The 22011-nt window shown below is 44.5% G+C and overlaps 1 protein-coding gene across 1 annotated transcript in view; it reads right to left on the bottom strand.

Moving 5' to 3' along the window:
- Nucleotides 1-22004, bottom strand: part of dync2h1 (dynein cytoplasmic 2 heavy chain 1) — a 123371-nt gene extending 101367 nt beyond the window's left edge. Inside the window, 45 exon segments of the mRNA XM_030380788.1 lie at nucleotides 76-188; nucleotides 586-703; nucleotides 1721-1853; nucleotides 2078-2232; nucleotides 2426-2494; nucleotides 2583-2741; nucleotides 6542-6712; nucleotides 6871-6985; nucleotides 7256-7274; nucleotides 7277-7410; nucleotides 8097-8308; nucleotides 9807-9892; nucleotides 9895-9949; nucleotides 10048-10182; nucleotides 10302-10410; nucleotides 10763-10890; nucleotides 11440-11668; nucleotides 12928-12967; nucleotides 12970-13045; nucleotides 13047-13067; nucleotides 13169-13231; nucleotides 13233-13268; nucleotides 14527-14661; nucleotides 14663-14689; nucleotides 15333-15428; nucleotides 15543-15617; nucleotides 15619-15692; nucleotides 15695-15738; nucleotides 15899-16074; nucleotides 16176-16253; nucleotides 16255-16301; nucleotides 16509-16577; nucleotides 16580-16619; nucleotides 16725-16838; nucleotides 16939-17073; nucleotides 17415-17501; nucleotides 17625-17770; nucleotides 17936-18083; nucleotides 19316-19434; nucleotides 19666-19809; nucleotides 20119-20146; nucleotides 20148-20288; nucleotides 21073-21157; nucleotides 21159-21270; nucleotides 21808-22004. Of these exon segments, the coding sequence (XP_030236648.1) occupies nucleotides 76-188; nucleotides 586-703; nucleotides 1721-1853; nucleotides 2078-2232; nucleotides 2426-2494; nucleotides 2583-2741; nucleotides 6542-6712; nucleotides 6871-6985; nucleotides 7256-7274; nucleotides 7277-7410; nucleotides 8097-8308; nucleotides 9807-9892; nucleotides 9895-9949; nucleotides 10048-10182; nucleotides 10302-10410; nucleotides 10763-10890; nucleotides 11440-11668; nucleotides 12928-12967; nucleotides 12970-13045; nucleotides 13047-13067; nucleotides 13169-13231; nucleotides 13233-13268; nucleotides 14527-14661; nucleotides 14663-14689; nucleotides 15333-15428; nucleotides 15543-15617; nucleotides 15619-15692; nucleotides 15695-15738; nucleotides 15899-16074; nucleotides 16176-16253; nucleotides 16255-16301; nucleotides 16509-16577; nucleotides 16580-16619; nucleotides 16725-16838; nucleotides 16939-17073; nucleotides 17415-17501; nucleotides 17625-17770; nucleotides 17936-18083; nucleotides 19316-19434; nucleotides 19666-19809; nucleotides 20119-20146; nucleotides 20148-20288; nucleotides 21073-21157; nucleotides 21159-21256 (4482 nt within the window). The 5' untranslated portion in view covers nucleotides 21257-21270; nucleotides 21808-22004.
- Nucleotides 22005-22011: the final 7 nt, after the last annotated feature.

Raw genomic sequence — 22011 nt, 5'->3', positions numbered from 1 at the left:
AACAAAAAGATGCTTGACTTCCCAAACAATCCATGCCACTACACCACACACAACACATGGTATTGTGAAGATTACCTCCACATTGTTGGAGATGCGCACAAGATTTCTCAAGGGGACCACCTCCCCCTCCAGGGAACACATGGCCACAATGTGCTGGCACTGCCCATCGAACTGCACGCTGTGGATGCCTGGCCAGGAGAATACCCACATGGAAGGTTACAACAGTATCACTGTGAACATTAAAATACTCCATATTTTACACACACACACACACACACACACACACACACACGCACACACACTCCAAGAGAGATGAGAAGAGAAGGAGATCCTCACATTGTAATCACAATAAAATCCAGTTCTTATTTGATGGCCACGAATGGACTCTCAGTTTGTAATCAATTCAAAGGGGCTGTTGCATTTACTAAATCGCTCCTCGGGATATTTTCCATCCAAAAGGGAAACGTATCTGATCTTGATTACAACATAGCAGAATGAAAACGGGACCCATCGCAGGACTTAATCCAAAGGAGTGGAGGAGAGAAACAGAACACCATGGTGTATGATATACACAAGTGGTCTCACCAGCGAAGAGCTTCTTGAGGTGGGACTGGATGACGGTGGGGTTAGTGGCCTGGCCCAGGATCTCCAGGAGATCATCATCCCCTATGAAGTAGAACCTGGGGAAGGCAGAGCGCTTTTCCTGCAACCACACACACACACCCACACCCACACACCTCATTTTCATTCAAGAATGCCAATAGAAAATAACAAGAGTATGGTTGGCTATATTACATGTGACTTAGAAACGCAAATTAGTTCTTAAACTTACTGCAACTCTGGTAATATTGTGAATTGATCTATGTAGCCAAAACCACTGAACCCTAAGGAGAATCTTAAAATAGAGATTTGTCTCACTTTGTTCGCCTGCAGGAATTTCCGATATTAAAACAAATATCTCACCCTGCAGCAAACCTTAGACACACAATAGTATATACCTTTCTAACCAAATACAGAAGTCCATTTTAATCCACATGTATCTGTTGGCCTGTGTGTGTGTGTGTGCATCTCTATGTGTCCTTGTGTGAATTTGCAATCAGCTTAAGTTGATCTCGGTATGTGCGCGCGTGTCTCAACCACAACAACCTTTCCCCTGAAAACTTAAACTGAATACAAATTGAAAGGCACACACATATTCAACTCCTAAACTCACTGAAATTAATTCCATGAACATTCTGTACTATGCTCTTTATATGCAAAATGAACGTAGAACTGTATTTCCATGCTGCTATTCTGCCCTTTTGAACTTTTACATGGGACCATATTGCACCTTTATTTGCACCTCAATAACTAGCTAAAAAAACACTGAATAATCTATTCAGTATAATGTATGCAATATCTTTCTGAATGTGAAAGACATATTTTGTTGCAATATACGTAATGTTGTTACGTTACTATTTTATGTTGCTATGTTACATTTGTTATGTGGTAAATATATTAAAAGCACATTTGGAGTAGGGGGAATCCCGGTATTACGATAAGTTCCCCAGTCAGTCAGTCAGTCAGTCAGTCAGTCAGTCAGTCAGTCAGTCAGTCAGTCAGTCAGTCAGTCAGTCAGTCAGTCAGTCAGTCAGTCTGTCTGTCTGTCTGTCTGTCTGTCTGTCTGTCTGTCTGTCTGTTGTGGTGTGATGTGATGTGATGTGTTTGCGCGTGCGAGTACCTCCAAGAACTCGTTGAGTGACTTCTGGCAGCGCTGCAGCTGATCCAGTATAGTGACAAGGGAGTTTCTGATACCGGCTCTGGAGCACAAAGACACCACTCTGCTGTCCCTCTGAACGTCTGACATGATGGACCTGCCGCGCACACACACACAAACACAGAGGGATACAGTCCATCCACAACTATCACTCTTTACACAAAGACGAACATTTAATGAAAAAGTCAACCACACACACACACACACACACACACACACACACACACACACACACACACCACACACACACACACACACACACACACACACACACACACACACACACACACACACACACACACACACACACACACACACTACCTAAAATCCTCGTCCACACGCTTGAAGCGGGCCTGCTCTTTAGGGAGGGCTCCGCGCCCAAATATGGGCTCCAGGTACACCCAGCGCCGCTGGATGGTGTTCAGACTGAGGAGATGCTCGTCCAGGTCAGCCAGACGCACCTCCCACAAACTCACCTGGACACACACATGCACAAACACACAGGGGATGATATTCAGAATGTACAGGGTGCAAAAGTGCATATCTTTAATCAGTTCTCAGGTGACTCATCTGTGGGTTTCGTTATCACACCGAGATAGACGGATAGGGTATTTTACCCTTCGGTCTGCGGCTAGTTATTTTAAGTGTTTGCCGATGTGTGTAGCTGACCTTGTCCTGAAAGCCACGGTAGTAGGGGGAGTCTTTCAGAGACTGAAGCAGGCAGCGGTTGTCTCCCACCTGGATTTGAGCAGAGACAAGATGAACATAAACAGTAAACGTGTCCTGTATTGAAGTTCAACGGTGCTGTGTGCTCGTGCGTACAGACCTGGCTGACGATGTCCTTCCAGTCCTTGATGAGGGTGAGGGCCTGTCCGCTGCTGTCGGTGTACTCCGTGAGGTTAAAGGTCGCCGCGGCCCCCCACAGGTCCAGCTCCCTTAGCGCCTCCCTGACGGTCACCTCCGCCTGCGCGCGGCTGTTTAGGTCCTACACACATTTGATTCATTTATTTGGAACGACCAATGCTACAGCACCACAACATCCAAATATTAATAAAGAGCCTATGATGTTGCACAATAACACAAACACTGTGCAAGTATTTACAAACAAGTGAATCAGTAGAAAAAAAAAAATTGAACACATTACACCAATTCTTAAATCGTTACATTGGCTTCCTGTAGGTCAGAGAATTGATTTTAAAATCATGTTGCTAACCTATAAATCCCTACATGGTTTAGGCCCAAAATATTTAACTGATATGCTTCCACTACATAAGCCTTCTAGAACATTAAGATCTTCTGAGACCAATCTGTTAATTATCCCCAGAGTAAACACGAAACATGGGAAAGCAGGATTTAGTTACTATGCAAGGATTTAAGACTTTCCCCAACTCTGAGCACCTTTAAAACAAGATTGAAGACTTTTATGTTTGCTTTAGCTTTCTGATAAATCTTAAATACAATGCAATTTATAAAAAAGCTTATTTTTTTTAACTTTGCCTTTATTTTGTATTTTATTACAAAATGCCTTTTTAACTTTCCTTTTATTTTCTATTTTTACCAGAATGATACCAGAGAGAAAGGATAAGGGTTTAAGACCCAAGTTCTGTCTGGGTTAGAGTCCTAGAATCTGGGTTGGAGTCCCAGAGAAAGGGACAAAGTTCCTCTAGGTCGGGTTGGAGTCCGAGAGAAAGACCAGAGTTCTGTCTGGGTTAAAGTCCCGACGTCTGTCTGGGTTGGAGTCCCAGAATAAGGCCTTTTGGTTCGTTGTTAGAGTCCCGACGTGTGTCTGGGTTAGAGTCCTAGAATCTGGGTTAGAGTCCTAGAATAGAGTCCAGGTTGGGGTCCCAGAGAAAGTACCAAGTTCCTTTAGGTCAGGTTGGAGTTCTGACGTGGGTTCCAGAGAGAATGTTGATCAGATCTTAAATTCATTGCATTTTCTATTTTACTTACTAAAATGCCTTTTTAACTTTCCCTTTATTTTCTATTTTTACCAGAAAGATACATGATCTGATACCAGAGAGAAAGGATAAGGGTTTGAGACCCAATTTCTGTCTGGGTAAGAGTCCTAGAATCTGGGTTGTCCCAAAGAAAGGACCATGTTCCTTAGGTCGGGTTGGAGTCCGAGAGAAAGACCTGAGTTCTGTCTGGGTTAGAGTCCCGACGTCTGTCTGGGTTGGAGTCCCAGAATAAGGCCTTTGGTTCGGGGTTAGAGTTACTGGAATCCGGGTTGGAGTCCTAGAGAAAGTACCAAATTCCTTTAGGTCGGGTTTGTAGTCCCGACGTGGGTACCAAATTCCTTTAGGTCGGGTTGGAGTCCCGACGCGGGTACCAGAGAGACCGTTGATCTGATCTTAAATACATTACACTTTCTATTTTACTCATTTCTTTGCATGTTTTCTTTTACTTATCTATTATTTTATTTTATTGTATGACAATGTTTATATGTGAAGCACTTTGAGTCTGCCTTGTGTATGAAAAGTGCTATATAAAATAAAGTTGCCTTGCCTTGCCTAGATCACAAAGTCATATCAAGGGTAGAGATGACAGCGCATTCTCCATATTCAAACGGCCTATGATTGCTGACACAGCAGTATTTGGCTATTTGCTTGGATTTCCCCCCCGTCAACAATTGTTCCCCCATCAGTACTTCTTGTATAGGGGCCCAGGATGTGGTGCAACGGCCCTGCTCACACACACGCTGCCATTATCGCACCCACACATACGCTACTAGTAACAGTATGCCTCGCGAATCAGAGTGAAAAGGTAGCCCCTCCTTTTCACGTACATATGAAACTACCCGCAACACATAACTGATCAACACGCATTAACACATCTGTTAATGTTGTGTATGACGCACGGTGCCGGCAACCGCGTCTCGTCATGAGACATTTTGATCACAAACAACAAAACCTTTCAGTTACTTGCATGTAAACATCCTCGCAATCGGTTAGGTACCAGCCGATATGCTCCATAACCAATTCTCTGCCGTTAACCCATACATTTTGCATGACAAAAAACAGACACTGACAGCCACACCGACTTCCTGGGACTTTGCCAGTGAGCAACCCTCTGGTTGATTTTTGGTTTTGTTTATCAAAGTATTTGGTTTGGCTTTGCCATTTCACTTTTTCAAGCATGGAAAATAAATCACAGTTTCTCACCTAACTTATGCTGCTGGCTGAATTTTTGTGGCCTACTCAAGATCTTCATTGCATCCTAACCGCTACATCCCGAAGTGGAAGTGAGTCGGGAGGCTCATTTTCACAATCAGACGTTCATGTTTTTTCCCATCTATTTGAAGGTTAGGCTATTAAACATGTTGCATTTTATACGGCCTGATTATGTCATTATTTAAGCTACATAGCCTAATAAGAAGCGATAATAGGATATTTGACCGAAAACTAAACGATAGCTATGATTGTAGGCGTAGCCGTCTAGGCTTCGCCTTATGGGCTTGTCCCGTGCGAGTGCTCACGCGCAACGCGCTCGGGACAAGCCCATAAGGCGAAGCCTAGACGGCGTAGCCTACATGAAATAGAACCTATGCAGGTCACTTTGACCGGCATCGTTTTTTCTAGCGGGAACGCTGGTTAGTGCTACCAAACTATTCAAATTACTATTATTTATTTGACATTAATATTTTCAAATACGTAAGCCTAAACCACAAAACTAGATGTGGGTTTTTGCCTACCTGCAAGCATCCTCCAACTGCAATCTTTGGTTATTTATTTATTCATTTTGCTATAGGCCTACTTTAATAGTATTCTTTCTGTTCAAATCTGTTCAGTGTTCCAAATTATTTGTTATTAAATGTTACATTAAGTTAATTGTTATAGGGTATCTGCAGGTTTCAGCAAGTCAAATTTAAGACTTTTAAAGACCTTTTTAATACCACTTTGAATGAAATTTAAGACCTAAAACACACAAAGGTGGGGGGGGATCCCGCTTTATTTAAACCCAAGCATTTGGCTCGCGATTTGCGAGTCAGGGAGCATGAAACGGAAGAGATCCCCTCATTGGAGTTGTATGTATTCACTGTATTTAAAATCCACAAAATCTCTGCTTTCAGTGTTGGTGTCGCACCAAATGGTACTCTCAGGTCAGTGCTAGTAGCAGCGCGGACCGTTGTCTGTGACAGTGGCGTCGGGGCAGAGATGCAGAACTGTGAAATGGCTGGGCTCCTGGCAAATGTTTTGTGTTTTTGGCACTGCATGTGGCTGACGACAGCCTTAATGCCCATGGTGCCGATCTTGATTGTAGTTTTGCATAGGATGCATCTGGCCTTTTCTGTTTTGGCAACAGACGCGAGCCCACTTCGGAAACGGACGTCTTCCAGCCAACCGTCCTTGAATTTGCATTAACCCATTGTCGCAGACTAGCTAGCAAGCACGCAGATAATCGTTTATATGTTGTATGCAGCTAGCAAGAAAGAAGCCTCTCTACATGTCCTTCCTGACAAGTCCCACGAGAAAAAATAAATAAAAATAGTCCTGCCCCGACAAATTTAAGACCTTGAGGTACAGTATTTAAGACCAGCATATGACATTTATAAAGAATTTAAGACTTTTCAAGGGCTTACAATTAGAAACATGAATTTAAGACTTAAGGATGCGTGGACACCCTGTATATAAGTGTTGTTTCAATAAAATGCTTTTTAAATTTAAAAAAATCGTGGGATGAATCGAATCGTGGGTTAAAAACCGTGATACAAACCGAATCGTGAGTTGGTGTATCGTTACAGCCCTAGTAACAGTGAATGTTTTTGTGCGTGCGTGTGTAATGAACCTTTAGCTCCAGGGCCTTTTCGATGATGGTTTCCGCCACTGAGAGCAGGTCGTTGAAGGTGAGCATCTCCAGCTTGGTGCCCCTGGGCAGGCCCAGTAGGCGGAACATGTCCAGCCAGTGGTCCTGGGACAGGTGTTCCCCACGCACGTACTTCAGCACCGGGGCCAGGTTCTACACAATGCAGGGGAGAGGAGGCGGAAAGCGGTGTGAGTGTACTCGGAAGAAGGCGGAACACGTCCAGCCAGTGGGTCCTGGGACAGAGAGACAGAGACAGAGATAGAGAGCCATTGGTCGACTCGATAAGCCTTTCCAACGCGGGCGGGGCGAACCTTGTATTTGTCCACCTCGGCCTGCAGTTTGACAGACATGGTGGTGGGATGATCCAGCTTCTTCAGTCGGTCCTGCCACGCAAAGAGGAACTCCTCAAACAAGTAAGTCTTGCTCCTAGAATTCAAGAAAGACATACCGACGACGTGTTATTCACAGGTTTCACTATTGTTGTGATGTGGTGTCATTACACTGCAGACCGCGGGATGGTATTCATCCATATTTCTACAGGATAGATTGTTTTAGTCGATGGGGGCAGTTAATAATAAACACGACTCATTCAAGAAACCCTTGTTCTTAATTAAACTTTAGAAACATTAGAAGCACCCATGTCACATTTCACAGATCTACACAGCCCCGGTGAGAAGCTCTAGCGAGGAGCCATACCTGAACGTGATCCAGTCTCCTTAGCCTTCTCCGTGAAGCCCTGCAGCCACTCTTCATACAGAGACCACATCCGACTGCACTCCTCCATGTCTCGGATGGTCTCCTCCGCAAAGGAGAAGTCTGGGGCCTCCAGCTCAAAATGAACACAGTCGTCACTAGAGGTGGAGATGGAAAGCCAGGACAACATACATCCAAAAATCACCATGTGGTTTTGTTTTCTGCACATTGTGTTGACTTTTTAACTCAGTGGCCAGACTTGAAAGACGTATGTGAGGGATAACCCTGGGAGGTAGAGATGGAAGCCAGGAGAGCATTAATATCAGTTTGCTTTTGCTTTCTGCACATTGTGTGAAACACTAATAAGAGATTTAGCATTATATAATACACCTACCATCTCAATAAGTAAGCCGTTCAGCTAGTGTAGGCAATTTGGAGAAACCAGCAAGAGTAAGAACGATTTTGAAATTATCCAACCCTTCCCTTCAAGCCCCTGTCCAAAGGCGCTCCCTCAAAACAGGGAACTAGCTCGCTTACATTGAAAATAGCTCTGCCTAGCCTTGTGGAAGACTTCTGTGCACGGACAGAAGCCACACGGGAAGCAGGGGACATAGATAGCCCAACCTATCCAATCGGTTAATTTGGGCCGGAAGAAATTATTGTACAGGCCTGTGGCATCCAGATACCGGATTATAGATTTTATTTTGTCCGATCATTTGATCAATTGATGCTGTCAGAATGTCACTGCTACCATACACAATATCAATACGCACAATTGCACGCAAAGAAAATACTACAATCTTTGATCAAACAGAATAAAGAAGACCGAGAACTGAAAACCTACAGCAGTTTCAGACGAATAAGCTCCAGCTCCTGGAACTCCTGCTGCTTATCCCTGATGGTCTGGAGACAGGCCAACATGCTGGCCTGGTCGCCCGTCTCCACCACCTCATCACTGGGCTTTAGCTGATCCCAGTGCGCCCTGAAGCGCTCCAGATTAGTCCGGTAGGCCTGGATGCGGCCTTCCGCGTTACTGCGCATCATCTCCACCTGAGAGGAAAGGCATGTGAAGAGGGTGGGTGAGGGGAAAGGTTTTCACACAGTCATGCAAACACTCATATTTATACACGTGCATATATGTAGGGCCCTATGAAATCCGTTTTATTTTTTTCCAAATTCCGTTTTATTTTTTTCCAAATTCCATTTTTTCCGTTTTAATTTTCATGACTTCCGTTTTTACACTTAAAGCTATTAAAATCATCAGAACGAGTGTCAAATAAGTGCGAACGAATACAATTTAATCAGATAGAAGACTACATTTATTAAAACATCACAACATTGCACTGTTTTTAGTGCTTCAAATAAAAACAACATGACATAAATATTAAAGTGCTTATCAACTCTTTTTATAAACTCAAATTGTTGTTTGAAGAGGCGTGCCCTGGCTACGGCGTTCATTGTTTTTTAAATGGATTTTGGACTTCAATTGGTCATCGCACACATCTTTGCGTTTCCAATCGATAGTATGTTGACATAATCTACAAAACAGCTGATCACCTGAGTGATAGAAGGGTTTTGGATATTGTTCGGCTCTGAATTTGGGGTTAGAACCGAATTACGGGCGCTTCAACTTCTTCTTCGGCTTCGGCTTCTTGTTAGGAGCGGGACCTATTGTTTGCGTGGTGGACCGGGGATTTTTTTTTAGCATTGTTGTGGGAGTGACTGCTAAACATTCAGTGACGTTAATGTCACCTGTGTTGTTTAACTTTTCCCTCGAAACTGAATTTCACCAAAATAAGGCGAATTCCGCTGCATTCCGTTGCATTCCGTAAATGTGACGCGTGATGTGCCTTGTCCCTGTTACATGTTATATGTGCTGAAGAACAGGAACCTGCTGGAAATCAGTTATTTTACTAAGACAGGCCCGTTTTTAGAATTGTAATTTTGTTACTTTTAATACTTTCCTGCTTAATAATAATAAATAATAAAAAAAAAAATATATATATCAGTAGATTCCGTTTTTATTGTCCGATTCCGTCCACGTTTTCGTTATCGCGGAATTCATATGGCCCTATATATGGGGGGGGGGGGGGGGGGGGGGAGGCAGCGATGCACGTATTACGAGAGAGAGAGAGAGAGAGAGAGAGAGAGAGAGAGAGAGAGATCCTACATACACACAGAATATGTGTTACTTTGCAATACGCAGTTCGATAAAAAACAGCAGCGATGGCAGCGATGCCACGTATACGAGAGACACAGAGACAGAGACAGACAGACAGACAGACAGACAGACAGACAGACAGACAGACAGACAGACAGACAGACAGACAGACAGACAGACAGACAGACAGACAGATCCTACATACACACAGAATATGTGTTACTTTGCAATACGCAGTTCGATAAAAAAACAATTAGAACAATTTAAATATCACTATTTTGTATCCTATTTAGCTTTAGTGTTTAGGGATGTTTTCCATGCCACTTCAAAAGCACTTTCAACCTTGGGAAAGAGACACAGGGCCGGCAAGAGAGCAGCCATATTACCTGTTCCTTTGATCATGAGCTTGTGGCTCTCCATGACCAGCTCCAGCTTGTCCCACCTGGCCCTCAGTGAGGACAGGGAGTCCAGGCCGGCTCGGCTACCGCACGCAGCAGCCGGTTCTTCTCCTCTGCACACTGAAACTGAGGCAGGATCTGAAACACGCACACACACACACACACACAGTAGGTCAACTTAATAATTGGTGGACTTTCTAAAAAAATATATATTCAAAAAGGGTCTTGCGCTAAACCTCTGGTTCGCGGGCTTTAATCTGGCAGTGTCTGGCATTGGCCTCGCTGATCTCCTCAATGCTCTCGGGACGAGTGGACATGGCTTCCATGGCGTCGGACACAAAGGCCTCTATGGTCTGTGTTGTGGCCTGGACGTGACCAGAGTAGGGGGTAGGGACAGCGACCGGACATCAAGACCGACCACCAGATGACAATGTGAGCAATAATATATCTATAAATATATATAAAGATATGGTGAATTGCTACCTTGTATGGACTTCCTGAGACAGACAAGGAGAGCATCGAATAGCCTTTGAATCAGGTCATCGATGACGGCTCTGACTGGCTCACAATTCACTGTGATACAGTCTACCTTCTCCTGGCTGAAAGAGGGAAGCGAGAGAGGAAGAGACAGACAGAGCCAGAGAAAGGCCGAGACAAAATCAGAGTCAGAGACGGAGAAAATAAGACAGTGTGTTGAAAATAACCAAGACTAAAACCAAACTCCAGAATGCTGCTGGATTTATAATGTCTTATATTTTGTGCGTTGTGTTGCTTAACATCTGGTCAACTGCACAGCAGTTTGCCTGCATGGCTGTAGCCAGCTATAAGCTCAGTAATTATATGCCGCTATGAAACGATATATATAACCTGATGCTCCCTTGCAGAGGTGTGCTCAGTGCTAAGTAACTAGTGTGATGGTCTTAAGAGGCCTGGGTTTAAAAGGGTTTCTACCTGGGCAGGCGTTCAGACTCCTTGCCCCGGGCTTTCAGGGACTTGAAGTTTCTCTCCCATTCTTGCACAGAGTGCAAATGCTTCTCCACAAACGTCTCGATGTCTACCAGGCCCAAAACCACCCACTCCTGTAACTCACACAAACACACACATTGCACGTTTACTGCAATGTTTACTGCATTTCTCAGGATACTGTCCATTTCCTGTTCTAAGTAAACCATAATGTCACACATATTACACAACAGTGTTCTATAGAACCTGAATCAGGAAAACTATGACGGTAGTGAGAATACCAACAGACAATTGGTCTTTAGTGAAGTTGAGGACAGTGTTTTGAGGGGACTTGCAAAAGCAGATTCTACTTCTGTTTTCTCTAAAAAGACAGTTTCATGATCTTATAAGACATTAGCCTGGCTCTGGCCACCTACGTACTTCTGCTCAATTGTAATTTCCCTTCAGTCACTACGTCTGGGTTTGCAGTATATTAGCGGGATTTTTCCGGCTATATGGATGAATTGCTCTTTTATTTATTTATTATTTCCCGGTCAAAGCACTATGGGTAAAATTGTGTGTTGTTTTAAGAGGTCTTTGACACACTGTTCACACTACCAACAAGACAATACGAGCACTTTGAATGTAACCATGTTTGTCATTTGTACCACTTCTTGCTCCTTCACCTTGAACTTGTCCTGAACTGCCAGCAAGCGGCTGAAAAGGTCTTCTGCTTTCCTGTAGATGGTAAGGAACCCGGGAGCGTTTCTGTCAATCATGACTCCGAAGATGAGCTCCTCACCCTGCTCACTAACCCCCTTGAATTGGTTAGGAATAGAAATGAACCGCTTCATTTCCCTGAAGTATCGAGCCCGCACTTCTTCAAAGGTAGGACGAAACTGCAAATGGCCTTGTCTACACACACACATATATATATATATATATATATATATATATATATATGAATGAGAGAGAGACAGACAGACAGACAGACAGACAGACAGACAGACAGACAGACAGACAGACAGACAGAGAGATTAGAGATAGACCGATATGGTTATTAGTAGTCAAGGGGGCCGTAACCGATATTTGGAGCCGATGTTAATTTACAGAAAAAGGGAAAATATTGTTAAGTTAACTCCAACACTTGACTTCACTTAAATGGCTTTAAGCATATGTTTAATAAACACAACAGCTTATCAGATTTGCAACATAACACAATTTAAACAAATAAATGGCTCCCTAAATGTTCCCGAACTCACTCTCTCTCCCTCTCCCCCTCCCCCTCTCCCTCTCTCTCATCTTACTTTTATCACTGACTATTTCCCTATCATTATTATCAGCAACCTTGTTTCAAGTGATTAAACCGTTAAAAAATACTAAATAGCCTACAGCATCTTCACTTTAATAATCAGTGTTTATCATAGGAACAGACAGCTGCTGCTAACGTATTGGGCCTCACATTAACGTTAGTAGTCGTGAGTTGTAGAGTTTCGCTACAGTCTGCTGAGCGTCTAGAGCCAGAGAAGGAGGAAAGCGGACCACTGGGCTCGAGGGGCTCCGTGTTACGCGGTTGGATAGCGCATTACGCAGTTGAAGAAGTATAACCACCGCTTAACGTGCTTCCCTGCAATAAAACTGGACTGAATTTAGTTTATTAGGTTTTACTCTCTCACTCACACAGATTTCTACTATCCCGACTATTTCCATATCGATATTATCAGCAACCTTGTTGCAACCCCGAATATCGGCCCGGCCGATAATCAGTCGATCCCTAACCACAGATTAACAACCAAAGCAAATCTGAAAAGGGCCTCAGATTGCTTATTTAAACTCTGAGGAAGTCCAACTAACCTTTCTCACACTTTTTTATGCATTATATGTTGCATCATAAATCTGGTTACAGCGTGTTCCATCATTGCTTATAGTGGTTATGCCTTGCATAAAGCATACCACAATGTATTGTTTTGCAGTTATCTTCCTCCAGCTTGGTTCACGCCGAAAGTAAACCGAACCATATATGGGATGTAATAGAGGATGTCCTGTATTTCAAAAAAACCTTCATGACACATCCATACAAAGGAAGTCAGAAACCCCCTGTGAACCCATCATTCGGATATCAAGCCTGTCAGTGGTCTGGAGAGTGGGGTGACAGATTAAAGAAGTGTACTGACTTGAAGGTGAGGTCGATGTGTATCTCGGGCAGGTTCTTGTCAGAGCCTCCAGGCCCGTCTGGTACTGGTTGTTCTAGGGCCTTGTACAGTGGTGGTTCCAGTGTTGGCGCCACGCCCGCCAGGTCACCTGACCGGAATCCCTAACAAAGACGATACACAAGTGTTCTCGCATGAGGCTCTGTTGCCTCCGGCTCTCTTGGCCTTAGGCCCTGTCGTTTGATGATGGCAGTCTCTCTGGTACCTGCGTCTCAAGAGTGGCAAAGCCTGTCCGCAGCTCCTGTAGGCCGTCCTTCCAGCGCTGCTGGTTGTCTCAGGAGGTCCACGTTCATCAGGAGCACCACCTGACGTGAGCATTGTGCACGTGGGGTCAAGCCTTTCAGCATGTCACCAGATACATACCACTTCCCAAACATGACTCGCAGCAAAATCAATAGAAATCCTATCCTGGCTCAGTAGAGTTGCATATGCATTTTGAATTAAAGGGGTAGTTCGGAATTTTGGACATAGGGCCTGATTCCCAAGTTAACCTTGGTGTTCTTTATCATTGGAGGCAGTTTAACACATTTCATTCAGTCCTTCTAGTGGCAGAGTTTGCTCGTGCTAGGCTAGCGCACGGCAACGGGCAATGCTAGCCTGCTAATAAAACAGTCTTACCCACTCCACAGTATACTCGAGGCAAATCAACTATAACGCAAGACGGTCGATGCAAATGTCTGTGTTGATAGAATAATGTTAGAAATAATACCAACCTTGCATTGCATTGCATTTTGAGGGACTTACTGTGTCTCAGCAGCAGTGTTATATTCCTGGTAGTGGGCTACGGCAGCGGCAGACTGATACCTAGGTTAAATTCTGCTGCTGCTGAGAAAGCAGTCCCTCAAAATGCGATGATTCATGCGATGCAAGGTTAGTTTTATTTCTAACATTATGCCATCAACAGACATTTACATCTATAGTCTGGCGTTATAATTGATTTACCTCGGGAGTACTGTGGAGTGGGTAAGATTGTTTTATTAGCAGGCTAGTATTGCCCGTTGCCGTGCGCTAGCCTAGCACGAGCGAACTCTGCAACTAGAAGGACAGAATGAAATGTGTTGAAAACTGTCTGCAATGATAAAGAACACCAAGGCTAACTTGGGAATCAGGCCCTATGTCCAAAATTCCGAACTATCCCTTTAATACAAGTTTGAAGTTTATTAGGAAGACTTGCATTAAGTTAAAGTCTACTTACTTTGTATAACAGGCACAACTGCTGCATTGCATAGCGCCCTAACATGATTTGGAGTACAATGATGCGCCCGTTTAACTCGAGCTCCATCACATGTGAATCTAATTTCACAAGTTGCTTGAGAGCAACTCCAAAACCTTGAGTCCTAATGTTGGCAGACAGAACCTTGGAAACCAAGATGTTTGGAGGATCTTAAATTCAGTGATAGAGCAGCTTTATTGTTATCTCCATCTTGGCATGTACCAGCCCTTTTTACCATGTGTTTACCATTCATTTCTCCATAGATTTTAGGCAAGAATAGAGCTTGTGTCTTTTTATGAACAATCATGGTGACAATATGCCGGTGATCGTCTATGAAGCAGGCCGATTACCTTCTCTGTGAACTCGGTGTGCCACTTGCGAAGCTTCCTGTTCTCGGTGGAGAGTCTCTCGGCAGCAGACTGCAGCTTGCCGATGTAGAGCTCCAGCTCTCTGGGGTTGTCCCAGGTGATCTGCAGCTTGCCGCCCGGACTCCTTAGCGTGGGACCGAGGACTCTGACCATCAGAAAGTGAGGAAGGTTAGGTCTATGGAGAGGCACTATGGCAGGAAGTAAACAGCCATGGTGTTAGCTAGTAGGCTAGATTGTGGCTTTCGATGCGTTTGTTATGTTGGTTCTTGGTTTTGTTTCGCCTGATCACTGTGAAAGTGCCCAGGGATTATTGGGGCTATATAAATCAAATTTACTTTAATTATTATTCTGAATGCATCTTTCATCAAGGTATGTTTCTGTTATGTCGGACAATCTATTCCTTACTGTCGTAACCTGACCTACGTATTGAATTGTATACAAAATGCAGGTCTGCCATCAAACACAGTGGTTCCCCCAGCACTGTATGGTTAGGGCGGCTGCCTTAGCAACACTAGGGCGCCACCTTGACTACCAATGTATTAAAATGTATACATACAGTATATACACACTTTTTTTTACATTATTATTATGCATTAACAAAGTACAAAACTCGTAGGGAAGGAAAACACAACACAGAAACACAGAAAGGGCATAGACTTCCTCAAAGTCTGTAAGGAAGTCTGTGGTGTACTTATTTTTTGCATAACATGTTTAACTGGAAAAGACATCCTAATCCAAATTTTTTTGGATCCAGATTTTGGTTAAGTAAAAGGCAAAGGTTTCTGTACCTTAATCACTTGTTCAAAGGCCAGAGCTAGACCAAGCATCATGGGTCTCTGAGAGGGAATCATCTGCTGGTCTATGATGTTGTAGAAATGGGCCACCTTAAATAAATCAAGAACACATTATCAAGAAGGGCGCTCATTCGGGAGCCTCTCTGGAACCAGGGTGATGTGTACTGTTTCGGCTCATGCCTCGTCGCGTGCATGCTTGCGTACCTGTTTTAGGACGATGGCCTGTCCGTAGAACTTGGTCTGCTGTGTGGCAGCTTGCTGTATCTTGGCCGGGGATGGCGAAGCCGAGGGCCGACAGCTGTCTGACCTCCCTCAGCAGCGTCACCAGCCGGTCAGAGTACTGGATCCGCAGCGGCCGTCCACGTGGTCCAGGTCCATCACCCGGTTACTGGCCTGCAGACTGGAGGTGGGAGAGGTCAGAGGGTGGGAAGGGGGGAGGAACCAGCCATGGTTCAATCACTTTCTTCCAACTGCTGCCAAAGTGCCCTTGAGCCAGGTCACACTATTGAACAGAGAGAACAGAGAGAAACAATTTAATGAAACAAAGAATGTGTGCCCACCTTATACCAGACCTTGGGTCGGCCAGTCCGGACAGTATTTCTCTCGACCAGTCTTCGAACTGCTCCTGCTCGTAGGCCCTCAGGACCTCGAGGAGGTCATCACAGAAGCGCATGAAGGAGCGGAAGGCTGACAGGTCTGGGAGCAGCGCCTCGGAGATACGAACGGAGTCCTCCACCTTGCGAGGAGACAAGAGGAACAGCAATCGAGGCCCGCGGACATCAGAAAGGTGAAAGGTGAGGCGGCGAGGCCGAAACACACAGTGAAGGTCACAGCTACCTTGTGAATGAGCTGTCGAACCCAGACAATTTTGTTGACCACCTCAGGGAGGTTCCTGCCAACAAGGGGCCCCGTTTTTTTCCCCTGGAGCACCATGGCAGCGATCCTCAAAATCAGACTTTAGACCTTAAGAAAATGGACAGAAAAAAATACCGTGTCAAACAATGAGAGGCAAATTTGTGCATGTCTCTAACCAGCGACTATTAACACTTTTTGAAAAGAGTTTGTAAAATGCAGGACAGTACAGTAGAAAGGCCCGAAAAATGACATATAAGCAAAGGAGGCCCAGGGGGAAAGAGAAAGAGCAGATGCAAAGGGTGTAGTGTTGGAGACCTTTGCTATAGTCGAGCAGCCTGGCCAGCAGGGTCTCTCTCTCCGACTGCAGCTCCTTGCTGATGGTGGACGCCTGATCAGCTCCTTGTGCTTCTTAAACACCTGCAGCAGCTGGTTCACACACAGAAACAGCACATGGACTGTATCACTGACCTCCGGCCACCTGCTGATTCTGCCTTGGGCCTCAAAAAGTCTAGACAGGAAACTTTTGGCTACCTGTTGTGGGTTGTCTTGCACATCTCCTATGTAACGCTTCAATATAGCAGCCACTTCCAGTTCTGAAGAGCTGATGCATCGTTCAAACTGATAGACTGCGGCTCTCCACAGAGGCTGCAAAATACAAAACAAACGCTCAGCACGGATGCAAAAAAATTGCCATTCACACATCCAGTACCGCCGACTACAAGGACACAGTCATAAAGTCCCCTACCTCAGTGTAGGGGTTGTAGTGTAGAGGGTTGAGTCCAGAGAAGGGTTCAGACACACGCTCAGGGCTCAGTGCCTGCTGTTTACCTCCAGGGAGCAGCCGCAGCAGTTTCTCGTACACGGTACGCAGAGTCACTACCTGGTGGCCAACAACCAGTGCAAACACACAATCACACACACAAATGCGTGTAACTGTTTTTTTGAATGCATCCTTCCTTCCAAATTGATACACTTTAAAGTGTCGATCACAAATTATGATGCATGTGTAGCGCAAAGCAGACCTCAAAGACTGTCAGAACTTCGAAACTTAATCTTTAACTAGAAATCGGCCCTGGAAGGCCACAATATATTGTGTGAGGACATATCTAGAACTGTTTACATGGTACGTGTAAATTACAACATATACATTAATCAATTCAAGGAACGTGGTTGTGGTCAAGCAGTTGCATCAACATTGCTTGACTAAATCCATGACCTCACCTCATCCAATCTCTGCGCTAAGCACTTCAGAGTGTGTGGCTGATGCTTGTCTCCTATCCAAACATGCGAGGTATGACTCTTCCACACCTTATCAAGACAAATAAACAGAAGGAATATAATTTAAATGTTGGGTTTTCAAGGTCAAGGCATTACAGTTCCATTCCTATTCATAAGCGACATGGAAGTCTCACGTCTGATCGTAAACCACACCTGTCCCGTGAGATGTTCACAAGCCGTCACCCACTGTTCACAGATGATAACACCCATCCTCAGGTTCTCTTGCATGGACACGTATGGCTCCTCGAAGATTTTCACACCGCTCAACTTCCTCTGGACATATCTGCCGAGGGCCCCACCTGAGTGAGTGAGTGAGTGAGTGAGTGAGTGAGTGAGTGAGACAGACAGACAGACAGACAGACAGACAAACAGACACACACCCTCATGAAATAGTGTAGCCATCAGGCTCCTGTGGACATAACAGTGTATCTGCATTCTTGTTCCTTGTGCATGGGACCTTATACCTATGTTGTCCATGAGGCGCAGCATGCGTGGCTCGGGGTAAAGGGTATCAAAGTCAGTCTGTCTCCACACGTCATCCAGTGTGTGTTTGCTCTGCTCCACAAGATCCACAACGTCCGCCATGGACAGGCCATCTAGACCGAAGTACTCCTTGAACCAAATGAACACAAATAAACAAATGGGAAACATGGGTGTCACAGCAGCAGACATACAGGTCAGCAACAAGACAATAATCTGTTAAAATGAAATGTACAAACTGAATGTAGAACGTCGTTATCCACAGGTTCACGGTAGCGTTTTGAACACATGCTTCGCGTTGTGCCGGCGAAATGCACATTTCTTGGACCCCTGCATAACTGCTTGCAGTTCTAGTTATATTAATTGCTGCATCTAGTTTTCTGGGGCAGTCCGTTGTAGACTAGATTTCGGCCTAGGAGCCCATGTGTGACACCCTGACAGGACCGGCAGACAGGTGGGAGGCGCATCACAAGGTTAACATGTTACAAAATTATAAGATCTGAAATGTCCTGTTTGCAGATGTGGGAGGGTGGGCTTGTGTGCAGGTTTTGATGTTGGAGGGCGAGGGTCCAGGGTGATTTATCTTTCCTTTCCATGCTCAGTTCTTCTTGTAGAGGGATAAGTACCCGGCTCCACTCAAGAGCATTATTTTAAATAGTCAAACCGCGTCTTTTGGGCCCACAGAAGGATCACTGCGTTATTCCCGGGAGCGCGTCAAAACGCAACATTGTCACCGTCTGTCTTTAAGTGTTATGAAAGGAAGGAAGAGGTTGACAACAAAACTCCTCTACTTCTTCTACTTTGTTGGTGTGCCAGCGACCGCTGCCATAATCTCCTCAGCTGACGGGACTTCATAGGTCAGGCGGTGCTAGCTTGCAACGATCCACTGCATGGTGTCAGCTTGAGCGTATATTCCTCCAGTTTCCACTCTGCTGCTCAGATCAGCTCTGCCGTAAATCCTTCAATCCTTCAATTGCGAGTTTTATCTGCAGTTTTACGGAGAGCTCCCCACTCTAAAATTCACGGGCCGGAAGATTTTGGTTTTCGTGGCGCACCACGTTATATATCAGAATTTGTGGTATGTAGAACCGTGTTGTATTGCAGTTTAAGTGTGTGTGTGTGTATACATATATATATTAGTGCTGTCAAGCGATTAAAATATTTAATCGTGATCAATCGCATTAATACCATAGTTAACTCACGATTAATTGCAAATTATTTTCTATGCTAAATATCCCTTGATTTCTTTGTCCCATTATTATTTCTCATTTTAATGCTCTTGTCAACATGGAGAAGTGCATCGGCTTGCATTGTGCAAATGTTTTTTCATTGATAACAGCTTAAAATGCTCCCAACCTACATACCTTTTCGATTGGTCGGAAAAGCTCAACAAAATGGCGGGCCCTTTCTCTTACACCGTGCTTCTCCGCAGACTCTGAGAGATCTGCCCAGTATTGGAACTCATCCCCGGGGGACAGTATACCTGCAGAAAATAAGTGATTAAGCCTATAAAACATAATGTGACACCGTCAGTGGCCTTGGACCCTAACTGTCCCACTTAAGACTTTGAGGGGAGTCGGTTCCCTGTAACTTGCTCTGCAGAAAGGTGTTGCCGCAACATGCTGCAACAAGATGTGTCAGTAAATCTCTCAGTACAAACCTAACTCGCTCATCGTGCGTGCACATGCATTGGCCTTTCTATCCGTTGACGTACCCAACACATCGCCCTCTGTGAGGCCCGTCTTCCCCTGTGATCGCGGCCCCGACTGACGGATCACCGAGCCCAGGCCTTGCTCCAGGTCGCTGAGCAGCCCTGCCAGTTTAGGGTCCAACTCTGAACTCCAGCGCTCATCCTGCACAATAAAAGGAGGCACAAGATTGTAATTGGCGTGGCATGTTGGTGAGCCGAATGCCCAAAACACCCAATATGGATAACATTAAAACGTAAATTAGAAAAGTTAATGATTGGAAGGGTTTAGCTTTTTTTCCCAATGGTAATCATCAGAGAAATATAGGACCAATAGAGTAGAAGAAAGTATCAAACATTTTAAAGTAAATGTATGACAGCATCTGCAGGCAGAAGCCAACACTTAGAAAATCATATTGTCAGTTGGCATTCTTATTGGTTTTCCTCCTTTTCCTTGCTTCCTTGCAAACCCACCTGGAAGCAGCACAGGGGCAAACACCTGTCTCACAGGCCTGGTAGAGGCTTCTGACTGGGGACTCCAGCATAGAGGACACAAGGATGCTCTGGTGGAGGTTCTCCTCCGTGATCACGGTGGGTTTAAGTTTGAAGAACACCAGCACCTTGCCACCATTGTCCCCAGATGTTTCAATCTAACATGTCAGTGAATAAATAAACAAGATTAAGTTACTCACATTGTAATGCAAGAGAATACACATGACATGGAAGTAAATGGGCTGTAGAATAAAAACATTCTCATTAGACTTAAACTGTGAAAACTTGATCTGATCGGACCAATTAAGTCACATGGATAAGTGTGAATATTTTGCCTCTGTAACCTCTCAGTCCATTTTAGTGTGTAGACCCAAATGCCTCTGGACGCAATTGATTGAACCTACATCCAATCAGAGCAGCGAAATGTATGACACCTCAGTTGCAGCCACCATGCATGATGCTCCAATACGGCACTACTCTTTAAAGTGATCCTAATAAACCCATTCCATATTAGATAAAGGTTTAAATAGGGTTAATTAGGGGTAAATCTATTTTGGAAATTTGTCTGAACTTGCAGATCTCTCTGGTTCCCAGGCTATGGATGGGTATGAGGTAAGAGTAGATAGTTACTACGAGAAAACTGCACAACACAGTATCCAAAGGGCTACAAGGCTAGTACGGAGGTAAAAGTTTTTACTAACTGTTCGGTATTGACATTGCATTCTGTTTTCTTGCTATGCAAATTAACATTTCTCAAAGCGTTGGTTCTTTTTCAGAACATTTTTAACAAATTATGCTTTTAAAAGGGATTGGTGGCAAAATCGTCCATTTTAAAAGTGGTGGGGACATGTCCACAGTAAAAATGTAATGAATGGTTCAATATAATCCTGTGACTACGGCACGAGGGCTAGTGCCTTACCACATCAAGTTTATCACATCTACCTGATTTGAGGGATGCAAGTCGTGTTGTTGTTGGCTGAAACATAGGACAAACTCGTTGCCATCATCAAGAAAATTGTTGAGCTCAGCACTGTCAGCCAGTTGGGGGGGGAGCCGTCAAGCCAAAGAAGTTCCCCGTTGTTGTAAGAATAAACTGTTTGCGAGGATCAGCTGAGCTTGGAGGCATCTTTCTATTTGGCACTGCGTGGACATGAAAACAACGATACATAACAGACACATGTCAGCAGACTCAGGGTGACTTACTAATGAAAACGTGCAGTGTAACAATGACCACCAACCCCCATGAACATTCTTATGTTACGGTACTTTGTGGAATTTCAATATTGCATGCTCTTTGCATTGAACAGAATGGGGAAGTACGAGGAATGTGAAGCCCCCACAATGTAACACCTCAACATACATGTAGATAATGGCTATATTCAAGTCGTGTATTAAGCGGCATCAATCATCCCTCCACCGGGGCCACGCAGCGCCATCTGTTCCCAAAGCAATACAGGCTAGGGTCGCAGGGAGATAACATATTAGCATTTAACTATAGCAAACATCCCCTAGGCTAACGGACGAAACATAAACAAAGCATTACTTCAGTTTGCTCAGTTAAACAATAATGACTTGGAATGGGTTCACGCAAGGACAGAAAAACAGCGACTCGCCGTCTCAATGTGGCTGGCGATCTACAAGTGTCAAAATGTCGTAGCAGCCGCTAGCAGAACAGACCATAAACAGACACTGTGCTGTAGGCGAGCCTCCTCGCGACACCGAGGACCTACCTTCTAAAGGTTTATTGAACTAATTGACTGTTTCATCTATGGATACGAGGCATGTGTGCTAATCCATGATTACCAACTGCAGCTATGGTTGTTGTTGCTACGTTTGCGTAGTTACCAAGGAGCAAGTAAAGAATCTACGTAACAGAGTGGC

The sequence above is a fragment of the Gadus morhua genome, chromosome 16 (genome assembly GCF_902167405.1).
Source record: "Gadus morhua chromosome 16, gadMor3.0, whole genome shotgun sequence".
Taxonomy (NCBI): domain Eukaryota; kingdom Metazoa; phylum Chordata; class Actinopteri; order Gadiformes; family Gadidae; genus Gadus; species Gadus morhua.
This window is presented reverse-complemented; position numbering and strand designations above follow the sequence as displayed.